Genomic DNA, 18,167 nt, shown 5'->3' with positions numbered 1-18,167 from the left:
TACCAATATAATAAATCATTCATAATTTAAATGTATTTGATTAAAAATGCATGATTTTAACATAAAACAATAAAATACAAATTCATGAATTCAATTATAATTTAAAATAAAAGATTTTACACATATTGAAACTTTATTTTGAGCTGTGCGATCTCTGAGCACAATCATATAACTCCCAATGTTGTTACTAGGGTAGCCATGATGACAGCTCACCTAAACGTGCTAAGATTTGTGCTCAAAACAAGCTGGAACTCAATTTATTTTCCATTTGTCCAGCTCAACCTTCAACGTGTGAGTGTGCGAGAAGCTCATTGGCCGAACTTGAGCGCTAAGCAAACAAAGCGTGCGATTGGTCGACGAATGTAGGCCCTCCGCTCCCCTTACTTGGGTGTCCGCCCTTTGACTCCTCCCCGCTGAGATCAAATCCTCGGAGACTCCCCGGTCCGCCGCCGTCACTCCCCGGGAGACGCGGGCGTGTTTGGAAGCATGCTGGCCTGCAGACGACTGGCTGCGCTGGGACTCCTGCTGGTGCTCTGCCAAGGTAAGAACAAACTCCTTCATTGACAGCCACACAAAAACTCCCACAAGATGCCAGCTGACCTCTCAGTGAGCGACATCTTCCAAATCACTCCCGATACATTATAGATACTTAGTATAGTATAGTATAGTATAATACCGCCATCATGACCAACATTAAAATAATTGAGTGTAGTAGTAGTCTTCCCCAAAAAAAACAAATGAGTATATTTCAGATATTTTAAGCCACCGTATCATTATGAATTTCGAATGTTAACAATGCACTCAAATATTGCCTGTGAAAGTTCTCACTTAAATATTGGGGAAGAAAAAAAAACGGACTTAAATAATCATTCAAGTTAAATGTATTGCATATAAAACTCGAGTACAATTTGTACCTAAAAAAAACTGTGAACCGTTCCAAAAGATTAAATGCAAACGTATTGAACTTAAAAGTAAAATACAACTGAAGTGATTTAGGCAGAGATTACTTTATCTGCAGTAGTTGGAGTTACTTTAGTACTTTTGCAAAAAAACAAAAAAACAAAAACTATAACAAAATATAAAATTAAGGCAGTTAAGTACAGTATATGCAAAGTACTGGTACAGAAAGTCATTCACAATAGAAAGTGTACAATAGTGCAGTAATACTGAACTGAATTGAAGTGGTAGGAAGTAAAGTACAAGTACTGTCTTACTGTACTTTGAAGAGAGGAGACAAGGATGAGGAGTTTTTTTTTATAGCAGCCTGATCCAATTGAGGCAACTGGCACACACACTTCTTCTTCTACCGCGTGTCCCATTAAACAGACGCGTCGCTTTAGGATCAGAACATTTTGGATAGCGTCACGACTTTCTCGACTGCACCGGATCACTTTCGCCAGCCTTTGCAAGACTTTAGACCGATTTGGATCGCTTAAGACCATATCAGAATATTTGAGCCGGCACCAGAACAAAGTTTCCGTTTCAGGCCGTGGGGAAGACGGCGGCGCCGACTCGTGCGACAACTTCACCGACTTGAACCTGTCTCACTGCTTCCTGGGCACCAACCTGTACGTGCGCCTGCTGCTCTACACTCGCGCCAACCCGGCGTGCGGGCGCGAGCTCCACCACCGGCGCTTCCCGTCCGAGCCGCTCTTCAACCTCTCCCGGCCCACCGCCTTCGTCGTCCACGGCTACCGGCCCACCGGAGCCCCGCCCGTGTGGATCGACCGCCTGGTGCGTCTGCTGGCCGAGGGGCGGGACCTCAACGTCGTGGTGGTGGACTGGAACCGCGGTGCCGCCAACCTCAACTACCTCGCCGCCGTGGCCTACACCAGGGAGGCGGCCCACAACCTGACAGGCTTCATCAGGGCCATGCAGGTGACACTTCCTCACAAAAGCCACTACCGTGGACCCCCGCATGCTCGTGGTTCAGATATTTTTCCAAATAATACATTTTTTCCAATTTTCTTTTTCATTTTTCTTGGGGGGGGGGGGGGGGGGGGGGGGGGGTTGTGCTCCTCCACCATCCGGTTGATGAGGCCCCACAGATGCTCAATGGGGTTTAGGTCAGGAGACATGCTCAGCCAGACCATAATTTATAATGCAGCAAAATGTCATTTCTTCTGTGGTACCCCATGAAAAGATAGAATCCAATATTTACAAAAATGTGGGGGGCGCACGCACCTGCTAAACACGAGGCCTGAATGCGTCCTCAGGAGGAAGGCGCCTCGCTGGGCTCCATGCACCTCATCGGCGTCAGTCTGGGGGCGCACCTCGCCGGCTTTGTGGGCGCCAACCTGAAGGGAAAGATCGGACGCATCACAGGTAAACGTGGGGTCACTGACTGTGAGGTCCACTTGAAACCTGAATACAGTGAAGACCCGTTTGTATGTGAAAATGCATGACATGGAGAGACCATATGAAAACACTTCCAGTTAATTTTACACCTCTCACACCAGCTGCCACAACATCTACGTCGACGTGTGGGCGAAACCTGAAGAGCTTTGTTTGTGCTTTCAGGTTTGGACCCGGCCGGACCTCTCTTCACCAGCGCCACGCCGGACGAGAGACTGGACCCGTCGGATGCCATGTTTGTGGACGTGCTCCATACCGACATGGACTGTGAGCATCAACACACTTCGTGAGCTAACATGCTAATGCGACGACAACACAGCAATAATAACAAAATTCACTCGTTTGTCATTTTATTATTTATAATTCATGATTAACTATTACAGTAAACTCCTAATATTGCGGTTCACTGTTTTTTTTTTTTTTTAATGGGTCTTTTCACATTATGCAGATGCAAATTTATAGTGGTACACCTTCAGTGTAGTACCACGTTGTGCCACAATAAATATCATAACATATAGGCTAACTCAACTCAACCCATCCATGGCGCTTCACATTATATGTTAGCATTAAGATGGCAGACTTTTGTTAAGACGAAATTAAATGGTCAGGTTAAAAATGTTGGTGTTTAAGTATACAATGTTTACGGGGTAATTCTTTCTTGTTTTATGTCAGTTTTACAGTAAACGTCAACCACGACTGACAAATTCACAGCTTGAAGCATGCACACTGTGCCTCTTATTTGGAAAACTGTGAGCGGGAGTCTTCTTTTCACTTCCTTGAAGTGATATTATATGATAGTCCCCCATTTGTTGAGAGCTAAGGAACAAAAAGTGTGTTTAAAGCATTTGGGAGGAGTAAAACTAAATATAATTTTTATACGATCTCTCTTAATCGCGGATTTTCATCTATCAGAGGTTCGGAACATATGATTTATGTCAAATTGTTATGTAAACTGACCAATTTTAAGTGGGAAAACTATTAAATTGATTCAAAAAATATCACAGGATTCTTGATTATGTAAATCCATGTAACATGTGTCTTGCAGCGTTTGGCCTGCGGGGGGCTCACGGTCACATCGACTTCTATGCCAACGGGGGGGCCGACCAGCCCGGCTGCCCCAAAACCATCTTTGCCGGTAAACTCGCACACGCACACTCGCAAATTCTTGTCTTGCTGAAATCAGCATGGCCCTCCCCCCACCACAACAGGGAAGTCTTACTTCGTGTGCGACCACCAGCGTTCCATGTTGCTGTACCTGTGCGCACTCAACCGCACTTGCAGCATGAGGGCGTACCCGTGCGCGTCCTACGCCGACTTCCTGGATGGACGCTGCCTGCAGTGCGAGGCCTTCAAACCCGCTTCCTGCCCGCAGCTCGGTGAGGCCTACGCAATCAAGGAAGACGTATCGATCAGAGATTCCCAACAAGACACTGTAATCTAATGTAATCCAGTTACACTTAATTGGTCTGAAAATTATGATTATTATTATTTTGTATAATGCATCATTGGTCATCTACCTATGCCAGCGACATATAGTGCCAGGCACAACAATGAAATGCTCTTACACTACATTGGATGGTAGTAGGTACATTTACCTTGGTCCAGTAAAGATGAGGTTCATTCGTGGCTACATTGATATTGACATTGTTTGACTGCTGACTGCCGTTTCTCCTCTGACCTGCAGGCTATGATGTCATCCAGTGGCGGGAAAGTCTCTTGCGTCTGGGACAGACCAAAGTGTTCTTCAGCACCACGGCCTCGCAGCCCTACAGGAGTGAGTCCGCCTGCTTTTTATTTTGTGTTTAAGGTTCAGGGAGAGTAGGGTTACCCTCTTAACTAGTAAACATACACACGATGTGCGTGTGTGTGTTGCAGAGCTGAACTACAGGGTGGACATGGTGACATGGAACCAGTACCTCCGCTGGGGGGTGGTCTACATCCGCCTGCACAGCGGCAGGAACGTCACCGAGGCCCGCGTAGACCAGTGAGTCAGTCTCCTCAAATAATGTGCTTGCAATAAGTTCTTTTACATTGCTACACCCAATTTCTAACTTGAACCAAAGTTCATCAAATGTATTGGAGTAGGGTACAATATCCCATCAGTATTCACTGAAAATTTTACTATTCACCGTTTTGGAGCGTATGCCAAAGAACTAAAATAAAGGTAGTGCTTTGTCACCAAAGAGCTATGTTGAACTGAGGGACGGCGCTGCTATTAGACAGGCCAAAGTCCCATCTCATAGAAAATAATTACTTTGCCACCATCTTGTGGTATCTGCAGTATAGGCAATTATAACCACGGTGGTATGTAAAAACAGTTCCATCAAGTTTAGATCAGTGGTGACCAAGTATTTTTGGCCCAGTTTTTTTTAATCCGGCCCGCCGAGCATTTACTTAACACTCCTGTTATACTTGTTGTATGGATTTATCTGCTTTTAAAAATTCATTCAACAAATACATTTTTGAATACTTTTGTTGTTGTTCTTTTACCTCATGCATGACTGACATGGCCCATCTGTGCATTTAAAAAGCTAAATCGAGCGCAAAAGTTTAGCCACACGAAGAGCTCGGATGAAGGTGTAAAATTTGATCGAAGAGAGATGAAAAATGTTTTTGACGCCACCGTTCCGTTCCCCGACCAGCAAGCTTCTGCGCTTCGAGCAGTTCACATCAACGCGTCTTCTGGCGCAGTTCGACGAGGACCTGCCGCACGTGCACAAGATCTCCCTGCGGATCAACACGGGCAATGTGATCGGCCCTCGCTACAAAATCAGACTGTTGCAAATACGACTGACGCCGCTCGAGCGCCCGGAAAGGTTAGCCTGAAACTACCGCAATTAGCTTCTCACTAAAGTTTGCCAAATAAGAGACAAATTTGTCACTCCCGAGTTCAAGTTTACTGTAAAACCTAAATGTAAAATGTCCATCCATCCATTTTCTTTACCGCTTATCCTCACTAGGGTCGCGGGTTGCTGGAGCCTATCCCATCTATCTTCGGGCAGGAGGCGGGGTACACCCTGAACTGGTCGCCAGCCAATAGCAGGACACATAGAAACAAACAACCATTCGCACCCACATTCACATCAACGGGCAATTTAGTGTCTTCAATCAACCTAGCATGCATGTTTTTGGGATGTGGGAGGAAACGGGAGTGTCTGGAGAAAAACCACCCAGCACAGGGAGCACATGCAAACTCCGGGATTTGAACCCCGGTCCCCAGAACTGTGAGGCAGATGTGCTAACCTGTCTTACACCGTGCCAGCTAAATATACATCAAAATCCTAACTATAAATATTAAATCTGAATGTTTTGGGTGAAACGAAATATTTAGCTAATATGCAAATTCAAACTGGCGATAACCGGAAGTATCAAAATAAAAGTTCGTCTGTTTTTCCATTGCAAATTAACTTATAGAAAACATCGGTGAAATGGACTCTTGGACATAATTATAGTATACAATAACTACTTGAAATAAACACATTTGTAGAAATCTTGACAAGTACTTTTGAGTTTTTGTCGTCTTTTAATTTGGTACTTGCAGTTATTGGCTAAATATTTAGTTCCACCCGAAACATTGAAATTTAACATTTAGATTTACTTTTAAGATTTAGATATTTAACATTTAGATACACACACATTATGATTTTGAATTAAAATGAATAACAGGTGAGTGTAAGACATATACAATCTCTTGAACTAACCCTAACTAACTAAATCTTAATTTTGTGGAACCTATACCTCGTGATTTGCGGGAACCCCTTCTTAACCGCTTATATATATATATATATATATATATATATATATATATATATATATATATATATATATATATATATATAGGATTTAACCATTTAAGTTGACAAATACTGTTGTAAATGTGCAGAAAAGTCACTCAAATATTCTGCATTTTATTTTACATTCTGAAGTTAAACGTTGCCGATTTTCAGTGTGAGCCACTTTACAAAATGTTCAACAAACCTTGATTTTGTCTAACGAAAGTCCGTTAGCTTAAACGTAATGTGAAACGCCATAGACAAGTTGGCGGAAATTAGCATAGTTGTTATAGCAATAATTATATTTTCTTTCTGAATAACATCAATTCCAAATAAACTAATTTAAAAAAAAAAAAAAAACTAAGCAACAAAAAAAAAAATAATAATAAAATTAAAAAAAAAAACCTCATCAAGCTGGACGAAGGGGAAGTACGCAGTACCACTCACGCGTTTCCTGTTCCTGCCAGGCCGCTGATGTGCCGCTTTGACATCATCATGGAGGAGAACACAGAGGTGGCGTTCCGGCCCTTGTCGTGCGATTCTCGTCGCTAATCTAACGAGCACGGCGGCCATCTTGAGGAGGACTGCAACCCAGATGGACAATGACTTCATGGATAACAGGAAGTACGTTTGTCATGTGGACAAAACGAACTTTGAAGACTGTTTACCTCATGGGCATTCACCAAGTTTAAAACACATTCACTGCCATTGACGATTTTAGAAGTCAAATATCCATGTTAACTGGGAGAGCTAGCAGTGAATGAGTTAGGGTGCCTTTGGGGATTCAGTTGTCCAGGTCAAGGTAATCCGTAGAAGTTGAGGTAACTCGACTCTCTGAATAACTGCAACAGTTCCAACTTTAAACTGCAGCTATTTTCAAAATTTCAAAATAAAACCAAAAAATTAAGATGATAAAATTTCTACCTTTTTTGTCCAATTCAAACCATTTCAACTTTGAGCTGCTCAACTCACTCACGTTCCAAAAACAAAAAAATAAAAAGCCGAAAATTAAGATTTAGTTTGCGTATTTCCCTTGGGTAGTCATTTGTAATCGGATAATTCTTCAAGGCCAACTTGCCATCAAGCCTTCACTAATTCAACTTTCATGCTTACCAGAGTAAGCAGGCACTTTCAAAATTTCCGCGGGAATGTTCTACTTTCTTCTCAGCCAACTAGAATCCATTTAACTCAATTACTTGTACTCAGACCCTTCTTGTTGTCCCTCAGTGCCTTCAGTCACTTTTTCTTTTACTATGCTATTTCTGCTTGATATTGACGTTCACAAACAGCACACAAAAGCTGAGGGTTTTTTTTTATTTTATTTTATTTTATTTTTTATTTTGATGTTTCAATGTAACATTTCACAACACATCTAAATAAAGTCGAGCTACTCACAAATTAATTATTGTTCCATGTGGTCCAAGTACGTAATAAACAAGACCCATATTGCAAGGCATTTGAGCACTTATTCGATACTCTGATACCCAGGCTTAAAGTCCATCATATACTAGTACGCTCTTTGTCATCACTAGGAAGACAATTCAGCGCACAAGCAGAAAATCGAATAAATGTTAAAATAGGTTGCCTTAAGAACAAGTAGAAACTAAAACAAAATGACATGGACAACAACGGAGTGACACATGAACTCACTTTAAAAGACAGAAATGAAGTGACTGCAGGGGAAACGGTGGAGCAGACAAAACAGTTTGTCTTCAGTGGGCGACGTCACCAGCTGGGACCTGCGGACGCACACAGCGGGAGGGAAGAAGAAATTAAGGCTAAGTCGAGAGGCGGCGGCTCTAATGCGGATCACGATGACAGCGGCGGAGGATTTTAAGCCGCGCGGGCGTGGCCGAGCCGGCGGAGGAAACGGGATTGGACAAACTCTATGACCTCTGGGTCGTAGGTCAATGTGACTAGTGCGGCGGTTGTTACACAACCCAGCACAGAAAAAGAAACCTTAAAAAAAGACTCGTTGAGCTGCAGGTTTGAGCAAGTCGCTCAAAGGGGATGTTGTATTATGATTCTGTATTATGCAATTTTTTTCACAACTTAAAAGGGGTTGACAGAAGCGGTATTCACGTCTGCCTCTCAGTTTAAGACTCAAGGTTCGAATCGGGGCTTCGGCCTTCCTGTGTGGAGTTTGGACGGTCTCCTCGTGTTTGTATGGGTCTTTATTGGCCCAATCCAAGATCATCCTAGCTTCAATGAAGCTAGGATATATATATATATATATATATTTTTTTTTTCTTTTTATTTACTTGTTTGTTTTTAGTTTTTTTCCCCACTTGATTGTATCATTTTTGTTTTTTATTATTATTTTTATATTTCCCGCATCCCTAGTGGGGATAAGCGGTAAAGAAAATGGATTTTTATATATTTGATTTCATTCACTAAAATAAACTACATTGATTTATTGTTTGTTTGTTTTAGGTTGCTTTTTCTAGTTAGATTTTTTTTATTTTTTGTTTTTTTAATTTGCTTTTATGTAAATTTTTTTAATTTCATTAACGTATTTATTTCACTGTATTTATTTGTTTTTAGGTTTCCTTTCTCAGTTTATCGTTTGTGGATATGGACGCTACCTTGAGGTTACCCGCATCTTTGCTGTTCTGCGTCCTGACGGGCTATTGGTTCTTGAACCTTTGCGTCGGGCCGGCGGTCATCCTGTACGGAGCTCCTTGCACAGAACTCTGCGTGTGCATGCACGCGCACGCACGCACAAACACACACACACACACACACACGCACACGCACACACACGCACACACACACACAAACACACACACACACACACAAGGTTAAATGTCTCTGCCAGGTGGGCCGCGCGTGGTTTCAGACTCACCGCGTTTATTTCCAATCTGTAGTCCTGCTTGTCCGCAAACGTCACGTCAGCGCCACTGTACTTGACCTTGGCGGGGGACGGGTGGCCGCTTCCCGGTATGGTGATGGTTACGCCCTCTAAACGCTTCTGACGCCGCCTCTCGAGGTCGTGTCTCAGGTCGCCTGGGCTGTGCGACGTCTGGAAAGGAAAAAGAGAGTTAACGCGCCGACTGCTGGCGTCACGGCGAGACGGCAGGGAGTTGACCTCACCCGCAGGCCCCTCAAACCCGGGATGAGCGGCTGGATGTTTTTGTGCGGCATCGTCACCTTCAGGCTGAGGATCATGACGATGAGGAAGGTCACAAGTCCACCATCACAACAATATTCACACATTAGTGATATTTACTGCTTGATTTGGATTTACATATACAGTTTGAATTTTGATTGATTTCAGATATTGCAAAGCATCACATCCCATCCGTGTAACGTACTTCGATGAGAATCTCTGGTTCAGTGTCAGCCCCGCCCCCTCCTCTTCGTCATGGCCTCCTTGTTGCGGCAGAGAGAAACGTTTGTTCAACGTGATGCCTTCGCCTCTGAAGTACAGTTCTGCGGCACACACACAACACACAGGAAGAAGTGGCCTATGACTTCCTGTCAAGAGTCACAGGCAGACGACGCCACGTCCAAAACACGATATACGAACTGACCTTTGACGCGGTGCACCAGTGTGATTATTTCCTGCGCAAATGTTCCGGCGTGCACGTCGCCGCTCTCCGGGTTGCTTCGAGACGCCTCCGGCAGGAAGTCCAGACGCTGGCGACCCACGTTGACCAGGTCCAAGGACAGTTGGCGGTCTGCAGAGTAACACAGCAAGCTGGCAGGAAGAGGAAAGGGGTGGGGGGCAGGGGGGGGAGAGAGATGCAGCAGCAGATTTTAAAAGTAGTGAACCTCAACCTATTTGTAGGTCACCATTTTCTCTTTTTTTTCTATGGAACCTACATGTTACTCTTTCTGTATCACTTTATAATGCTAACAAGGTGCCACCAAAACACCTTTTAAAGTTACGAGGCAGACATACACAGCAGCGTCCTTGAACTTCAGGTGCTTTTTTTTTTTTTAATAAATCGAGTCATCTGCAAGCAATTTATTTCAAATGGGTAACAATGTAACATGGGCCAGCACATTGAGCGAGTGGTTAGCACAGATTTAAGGTTGGGAATTTTCACTATTCACATCTGGCCTGAAGCGGCTGGGATGAGAAACAGCACCTCCAAATCTAAAACCATGGTCCTTAGTCGGAAAAGGGTGGAGTGCCCTCTCCAGGTCAGGGATCCTTCCCAAAGTGGAGGAGTTGAAATATCTTGGGGTCTTGTTCACGAGTGAGGGAAGAATGGAAAGGGAGATTGACAGGTGGATTGGTGCAGCGTCTGCAGTGATGCGGACTTTGTATCGGTCTGTTGTGGTGAAGAAGGAGCTAAGGCGAAAGGCGAAGCTCTCGATTTACCGGTCAATCTATGTTCCTATCCTCACGAGCTGTGGGTTGTGCCCGAAAAGAACGAGATCCCGGTTACAAGCTGCCGAAATGAGTTTCCTCCGCAGGGTGTCCAGGCTCTCTCTTAGAGATAAGGTGAGAAGCTCAGTCATCCAGGAGGGGCTCAGAGTAGAGCCGTTGCTCCTCCGCATTGAGAGGAGCCAGATGAGGTGGCTCGGGCATCAGTTTAGGATGTCTCCTGGACGCCTCCCTGGTGAGGTGTTCCGGGCACATCCCCGGAGAGACCCAGGATACGCTGGAGAGACTACGTCTCCCGGCTTGCCACGCCTCGGGATCCGCTCGGAAGAGCTGGAGGAAGTGGCTGGGGAGAGGGAAGTCTGGGCAACCAGACCTTGGATAAGCGGAAGACAATGGATGGATGGATGGATGGACATCTGACCTTTGTCCCTTATAGCAGGCGTTCACTGAATTTGAAAGTCATCCACTGAAAATAAACCCACACCGCACACCCTCTCTTCAATCCTCTCCCTTCAGGCAGAAGACCACGGAGCATCTGGTGCAGGACCACCAGGCTGAGGAACAGCTTCTTTCCAGCTGTTAAAGATTTAAACTCTCAGTGCTCGGTAGCCCTGACATCAGCCCCCTCATGCTTATCCATCCCTGTACGATGAACACTTTATAGTCTTTCACAAGTGCAAAGGTCCATGTAAACCATGTACATTTGTTCAAGTCAAGCCTCTTGCATTTGTATTTCTGCTGTAGTCACATCGTGCTGTATTGGCATCTTTGCACACATTCACATCTCCCAGTAAGTACTTTTATTTATCTTTTTATTACATTACTCGATTTTTATTCTCAAGTTTTGAGACTTATTGGGCTAATCTGGTAACTAGGCTATCAAATTTTGTGCATGTCGTGCAAATGTGTGTTAGTAGGACAAACTCCTTGAATCCTTGACTCACTACATTTAAATGGTAAAAAGAAGAACAAAAGAAGCAAACTGACTTACCTGACCGAGTTCATGACATGACATGAGTTGACCTGTTAAAGTTCGGCATCCTACATCAGCTACGCACTCACGTGTACGCTAAAGCAGATATAAGAAAGAAAAAGAACTCAAGAGCGCTTGGTAAAACTCCAAACGCTTGCCATGGAAAGACGGTGTCCCGTTTGACACAATGCGTGTCGACAGGACGTGACCAAGCAGGTTCACCTCCAGTTTTCCGCCATGAATAAAATTTGTTGTGGCATCCCAATGCAGTCGACCACATTTCTCCCTCTGATATCCAAGAAACTACTTCTGTTGTCTTGCCGAAATGGAACATCTTTCACCAACTGTGAGGTAAAATGGTGGCCTCGTGTCAGGCTGCCCGCAACGGGGCCTGACCTCAAATCATCTTTATCTTTAGTTTCAGCTTCAATGGCAATGATGTCACTTCCTCCTATTGTTCCACTTCCTGACAGCTACACCCGATTGACCATCTGACCTCACATCACATCTTCAACACTAGTGGTGAACTTTGTTGCATGGTGATGATGTCACTTCCTCCTACTGTCCCACCTCCTGACAACTGCACCCGATTGAGCGCCTGACTTCACTTCGCGGCTTCAACGCTATTGGTGAACTTTGTTGAATGGTGATGTCACTTCCTCCTTTTTTCTCACTTCTTGACAGATACAGCTGACTTTCTGATCTCAAATCACATCTTCAACGCGCTGAAAGTGATACTTTGTGTCACTTCCTCCTTTTGTCCATCTTCCGAGTTTGAGATTGAGATCTGTTATTGAAGTCTGCCCTTACATCCCATCTTCAGCACTGAGTGACCCATTTGTATTTAATGGCAGTGATGTCACTTCCTTGTATTGCCCCACCTCCTGCCAAGTACATCTGATTGACAGTAGAACCTGACATCACATTGTCACTCTTAAAGTAACAGTCTGGTGTTTCATGGCGGTGATGTCACTTCCTCCTTTTGTCCGCCTCTTGAGGTTAACATTTGCGATTGACTGACCTCAGGTCACATCTTCAACACTCTTAGAGAGTTTTGTCGTTAATGGAGGTGATGTCACTTCCTCCTTTTGCCCCGCCTCCTGACAATTCCACCTCCTTGACACCATGGCTTCAAATCACATCTTCACACCTCCTGAGGTTCACGTCCGTGACTTACCGAAGACGTCTCACGCTTTCTTTGCCAAAGTTGAATGTAAATACAGTGAACCCTCGTTTATCGCGAGAGTTAGATTCCTGGACTGGGCGTGATAAGCGAGTTTCCGCGAAGTAGAGACACCATATTGATTTAATTATTTAACGTGTATTTTGACCTTTTAAAACACTCTCTAATATTATTCATAGGATATCACATTATTGCACACTACTTAGCAGTAACAATTAAAATTAAAAAATAAAGACGGGTACTGTACTGTAAATAATGTCCATATTTATAAAACTTAAAAACCCTGTGAAGTCGTGAATCCGCGATAGTCGAACCGCAAAGTAGCGAGGGTTCACTGTATCATGCGGTTAGTGTTACTGGTCCTTGAAATCAAGACGACTTGTGATGTTTAATATCATCCAGCAAAACAGGTTTTCATCCGTGTTTGGATTGAAGGACGTCCATTGCTGCATTACTCTTTCTTTGAATGAGGAAAAGCGCTGGATGTTCATCAGCCTCCATGTTAAGTCTGACAAGTTGACTTATGTTTATGAATGAAGTCCATGACTGTTACTGTGCCTTTAAATCAAGACTGGCTGTTCCTTTGCATACTTGCTCATTCCAACAGGTTGATGTCTGTTTGAACGGGAGAAGGTCCGTTACTGTGTAACTGTTCCTTTAAATTAAGATCATGTTTATTGGAGTCCATGTTAAGAGCAACAGATTGACTTCTGTTATCGGTTTTGAAGGACTTCCGTGATTGTGTTAGTGTGGCTTTAAATGAGGACTGTAGATGTTTGTCAGTGTTCAGTCCAGCAGGTTTACTTCTGTTTGAAGGGAGGACCGTCCTCTGCAGTGTTGCAGTTTCTTTAAATGAAGAAGAAAAGCTCTGGATGTTCATTAGCGTTCATGCCAAGTCTAAGATGTTTACATCTGGGTTGGGATGGAAGGATGTCCATTTCTGTGGTCCTGTTCCCTTAAATGAAGATGTTCATTAACATCCATGTTCAGATGTAAGGACATCCAATTCTGAGCGACTGTTCCTTTAAACACAAAGAACTCAACGGTCCTTAGCATCATTGTTACGTGGGACGGCTGGACATCCATTGCGGCGTTACTGTTCCTTTAAATGAAGAAAAGGTCCTTCCTGCCGATCAACTCTGCTCCTGCCCGCCATCGGCCATGTTGTGTCATCATACGAGAGCCTCGCTCAACTTCTCCGTCTCTAAGAAATCCGATCGGACACGTGCCGTTTCTGAAAAAGTAACTTCTTGGTCTTCAGTGCATTCAAAAAAAAGCTTATTCGACGTCATCCCGCTCGGTCAACGGCGCTTTCATCCCAAAGATCAAGGCTCCATTTTTCCGGCTATTACAGCGAGAAAGGCTGAATAAAGGTGCCTTGCAAACATTTCCTTGAACAAGGGCTTTTGATGAGGGTTCCACAAGCCTCCAACTGTGATGTTGAGATGTGAAAGGTGACTTGCTCCTTGAAGTTTATCTGATCCCAACATTTCTTCCCCTCTTTCACCACCACCTCCTTGATTCCCTGTGATCTTTAAATCTTTCTTTAATGGTCATCCAGAGGCTTCCTGGAGCAAAGCGTTGTCAAATCTTCACTGGAGATTGTTGCACATGTTCTACATGTGCTGATGCAGCCGAAAGGTGCAGAATTCCCTCATATCAATCCCGTTGGATCTTCTCTACTTTAAAAAGATCGGCGTTGGCAACGTTCTATGGAATTCCAACTCTTCCAGTGACATCATGAAGAAACTTGAGTGAAGATGCGATGACATCAGATGATGGAGATGAGGCAGTCACATTCCAATTTGGTTTCTTCTTGTTCATTCCAGATGTCAAATGATGGTCAGAACACTTGAGATGTTTACCTTCCAATTCTATTTCTTCCCTTTTCTCCTAAAGAATATTCTGGATATCAAAGACACGCTGAGACCTTCTCTTTCCAATTCCGTCACACCCCATCTTCCTGAAGAACATTCCAGATTTCAAACTCACTCATCCATTTCCCAGTGACATCTTTCCCCTAACTGCTATCCTTTCCTCTTCCTGCTCATTTTCTTGTGAAAAGAAGGTGTCAACTTTGGCCCCCCTTGCGATGTGGACCGAAGGGAATACTTTACCTTGTGTGCTGGGCGGGCTGGCTCATGTCCACTTTGATGGTGAGCGTTTCCTCCGTTACCATGGTCATGTTTTTAGATTCCGGTTCCTCCCACACGTTTGGCCTGGGCCGGTCCACTTCCGGGTCACCCCTCTGCAAGCGTTGGGCCCGACTGCCAGGCCGGACCTGCTCCAGGCGTCTGTCTTTGTCTGTCCATCTGGGTTCCTCCTCCTCCACAGCTTTGCTTTGAGATCTGTACGCTGCTCTCGGCTCCTCACGAGAAACGTCTTGGTAGCCCCGAGAGGACTGCTCAAAGTTTGTCCGGTTCTTGGGGAATTTCCCGCTGTTTCCGACCGGGTTGTGACGGAACCTACCCCGGGCTGGATGAGGACAGCCCGCCCCTCTCTGGTTCGTGGGGACGTCTTGTTTGTCAAATCTTGCAAAGTTTGTTCGTTCTCGCGGCGGGGGGCTCCTCTTGCTTTCAGCGCTGTCCTCCCAATTATCTGGAAAGTGACGTTTTCTGGAATCTTCAATGACATCCGGCCTGCAATCTGACGTCTGGAATCGTTCCTGGGAGGAGCTCGCTGGACCAGAGCGTCTCTGTCGCAAGTCAAAGTCACCCTGTCTTCCGTTATCCAAGTGTTGCCGCTGCGGTGCATTCCGGTTGTCCGGGATTCCTTGATCGTGTGCGAAGACGAGAGCGTTTTTGATGGGAGCGTCCCTGCGGCGGTTGCTGACGACCATGGTGGGTGAGTATCGCTGATCCCCAAAGTCCTTGTGTTCTCGCCCGAACCTGCAACAGCGGGAGGACACGTCAACATCAACAAGAAAAGCAGAACAAAAGAAAGGGACATCCGCGAGGTTTGATTTGGCTGTACATTTACCCGCTGTGATGATGGCCGTCCATTTCTCTTCTCGGCCGTTTTGAGGGGGGCTGAACATCCTCTCGTTGTCTGCTTCTGTTCACACTTTCGGTGTTCCTTTCTCCTCTGCTTCCTCTTTGCTCATCGGACCTAACGGCGGGGCTGACGTCTCGGAACTGCCCTAGACCCCTCCCTTCTCCGTCCCGCCTCCAGCTCGGTGTTGCCTGCGAGAGGTCTAAGAGACTGTTCATGGGCTGTCGCGGCAACTGTTCCCTCAGGAACCTCAAAGGGGAAAATGGTGGCCTTCCTCTGCTGTTAAAATTCTGCAAGTCTTCTCCTAAGCCTCTTCTTTGTCTGTCCCCATCGGATCCGCCGTCCCGCTGGGGGGAGCCTCTCGGGACACGGCGGTCTGTCGAATCGCGTCGAGGCGACGGCCGCCGCCGATAACGCCCGTCCTGATCCTGTTCGCGCCAAAAGTGACCCTGCGGAGAGGAAGAGGATCTTCTCTGGCCTTCTGGCAACAAGTCCTCACCAAACCTGCGTTCTTCATCTCTGCAAACGGGCCTCCGGTCCGATGAATTCACATGCTGCTGTCCTGCTGTAGCTCTGTAAGGTCCGTATTCGTTCCATGGGAACCTCCTGGACAATAGATTAACCTCAATATTACTTCGTCAGTTTCTGGAACACACACTAATCAGTCCCTCGAGGAATTTGGCAGTCACGATCGCAACAATTCACACATATTCAACCATTAACCAAATGATACACAAGCTTGCAATTTTATACAATCACTGCAACTTTTCCACAAGTTGGACCAATCATTGGCACTTTCTGTGACTTTCACCATTCAAAGCAGTCGCGTGCGCAAACTTAACACTACAACACAAACACTTTTCTACCGCAAAATAGGAGTGACCTGTTGCCTGGAGTTCTTATGATAAAGAACTGACTTAAAAACAACAAAGTCCACACACTCCTGTTCAAATGCCAGGTGTTTTAGATTTAAAAATAATAACAACAGTTGAATTTTATTTGGAGTGAATCCGAAGGAATTTAAATGGCACCATGTGTGTGCTGACGTAACACAGCCACACCCCGAGTTACAAGAGGGTGTGCACACTTGTGCAACAATGTTCATTTTTACTTCACCTCTTGAATTTATTTTTTTCCCCTCATGTGTTACTCGCCAACAGACACTACAGTTGCTTGTTTACGTTAAACTTAGGTGGATCACAGCTTGCATGACTACAACCCTTTCAAATGAAATATGTAAAGTAACAGAGATGGGGTGCATGAGTGTATGTGAGAGACATCACTAATGGAGGCAGAGGAAAGACAAAAATGTTACACACTAATACTGTATTTCATTAAAACTAAATCTCGCAAAACCAGGTATTTAGGCTGCAATAATCACACACACACACACACACACACACACACACAGAGAAAGAGAGAGAAAAAGTGAAAACCTGGAGGGACTGACAAATGTGTCGTATGGGCTGCCAGTGAGTCTACCTGCTTTGTGGCGACGGAGACATCTGTCGCGACATTTCCGGAGCCTTCGAAGCGCAAGAAAAAGTTGAGTCAGAAAGAGGAAATTCAACACAATGTGTTTACACACGACGTTACATTTCCAACAGAAATGCCACAGCTACACTGAAGGTACTAGTGGACGTTAGAACAAGTTGAGCTCATACAAAAAAAGCAAACATGGATGAATGGAGCTGACGGTCGGTCAGGGGTGTGTTTACAGCGGCTGCGGTTAGCATCCAAGTTAAATGTGTGCACCCCCTCTAAAACTGCCCATCTTCACTGAACACTTTACAGGGCACAAGACGGGCACCATACAAGACACTTAATTAGTCAGGAAAGCTGTGGGGACTCATAAATGAAGGGATGAGCTAACTAGCGCTTGACGCACCTTACCAGCTGACGTCCTTCCTTCAGTGCGGCAGCGAGCAACGGTATACAAACCACAATATGACACTCAGTTGACAGCCCTATTTATTGACACACGCACACAAGTACACGGCAAAGTTGTTGTTGGGTTTTTTTTACGCTGCTACCCCACTCAAATGCGACAGAAAATGGCCGAACAAGCGCTCGTATCGAGAGTCCGTCGTCGTCGTCTTCGCCGCCGCCGCTTCGTCGTCGTCGTCGTCTTCTTCTTCTTCTTCTTCTTCTTCTTCTTCTTCTTCTTCTTCTTCTTCTTCTTCTTCTTCTTCTTCTTCTTCTTCTTCTTCTTCTTCTTCTTCTTCTTCTTCGCATTACCGCCACCAACTGGTATGGAGTGTAGCTCAAGTACGGAAATGGGGTTCTTGTTTTTTATTTCCACGCCACTACTGCCTTCCACTACTTTAGGACATTTCTGCACACTGTTACGACAACTTTGGCATACTAGTAGGACAACTAGTCGCACGCACTTGTCAACTGGTGCACCGTTTTTGCCCCAATAGTAACATATAGTTGCACAATTATGCCAAGGTTGTGCTACTCCTCGGACATACATGAATGCTGTTTGAGCATTTATTTGATATCCAGTTTAAGGTCAGCGTACTAGTACACTATTTGGCCTCAGCGCACTAGTAG

General features: G+C 44.9%; 2 protein-coding genes across 3 annotated transcripts; one reads left to right on the top strand and one right to left on the bottom strand.

Annotated features, from left to right (window-relative positions):
* The first annotated feature begins 389 nt into the window (after nt 1–389).
* Nucleotides 390–7,011, top strand: lipib (lipase, member Ib). The gene is made up of 10 exons (XM_061759046.1): nt 390–541; nt 1,487–1,878; nt 2,217–2,325; nt 2,521–2,622; nt 3,401–3,490; nt 3,564–3,731; nt 4,040–4,129; nt 4,231–4,339; nt 4,998–5,171; nt 6,596–7,011. Exons 1-10 carry the CDS (start codon nt 487–489, stop codon nt 6,678–6,680), a joined length of 1,374 nt encoding a protein of 457 aa, XP_061615030.1. The 5' UTR covers nt 390–486; the 3' UTR covers nt 6,681–7,011.
* A 423-nt stretch (nt 7,012–7,434) lies between these two features.
* Nucleotides 7,435–17,763, bottom strand: zgc:112982 (uncharacterized protein LOC503771 homolog). Of its 2 annotated transcripts, none has more exons than XM_061759044.1 (10): nt 17,500–17,763; nt 17,094–17,137; nt 15,600–16,217; nt 14,738–15,508; nt 9,662–9,828; nt 9,443–9,560; nt 9,222–9,285; nt 8,920–9,150; nt 8,714–8,875; nt 7,435–7,867 (listed from the first exon to the last, which is right to left on the bottom strand). In XM_061759044.1, exons 2-9 carry the CDS (start codon nt 17,126–17,128, stop codon nt 8,756–8,758), a joined length of 2,124 nt encoding a protein of 707 aa, XP_061615028.1. In that variant the 5' UTR covers nt 17,129–17,137; nt 17,500–17,763; the 3' UTR covers nt 7,435–7,867; nt 8,714–8,755. The 2 variants fall into 2 exon arrangements, with proteins under 2 accessions (XP_061615028.1, XP_061615029.1); XM_061759045.1 differs by having other exon boundaries at nt 8,714–8,821; nt 8,974–9,150; nt 17,500–17,762.
* Between the last annotated feature and the right edge of the window lie 404 nt (nt 17,764–18,167).

This window comes from Phyllopteryx taeniolatus, chromosome 20 (assembly GCF_024500385.1).
Source record: "Phyllopteryx taeniolatus isolate TA_2022b chromosome 20, UOR_Ptae_1.2, whole genome shotgun sequence".
Taxonomy (NCBI): Eukaryota; Metazoa; Chordata; class Actinopteri; order Syngnathiformes; family Syngnathidae; genus Phyllopteryx; species Phyllopteryx taeniolatus.
Note: the sequence above shows the minus strand (reverse complement) of the source record. Positions and strands in the feature narration are given on the sequence as shown.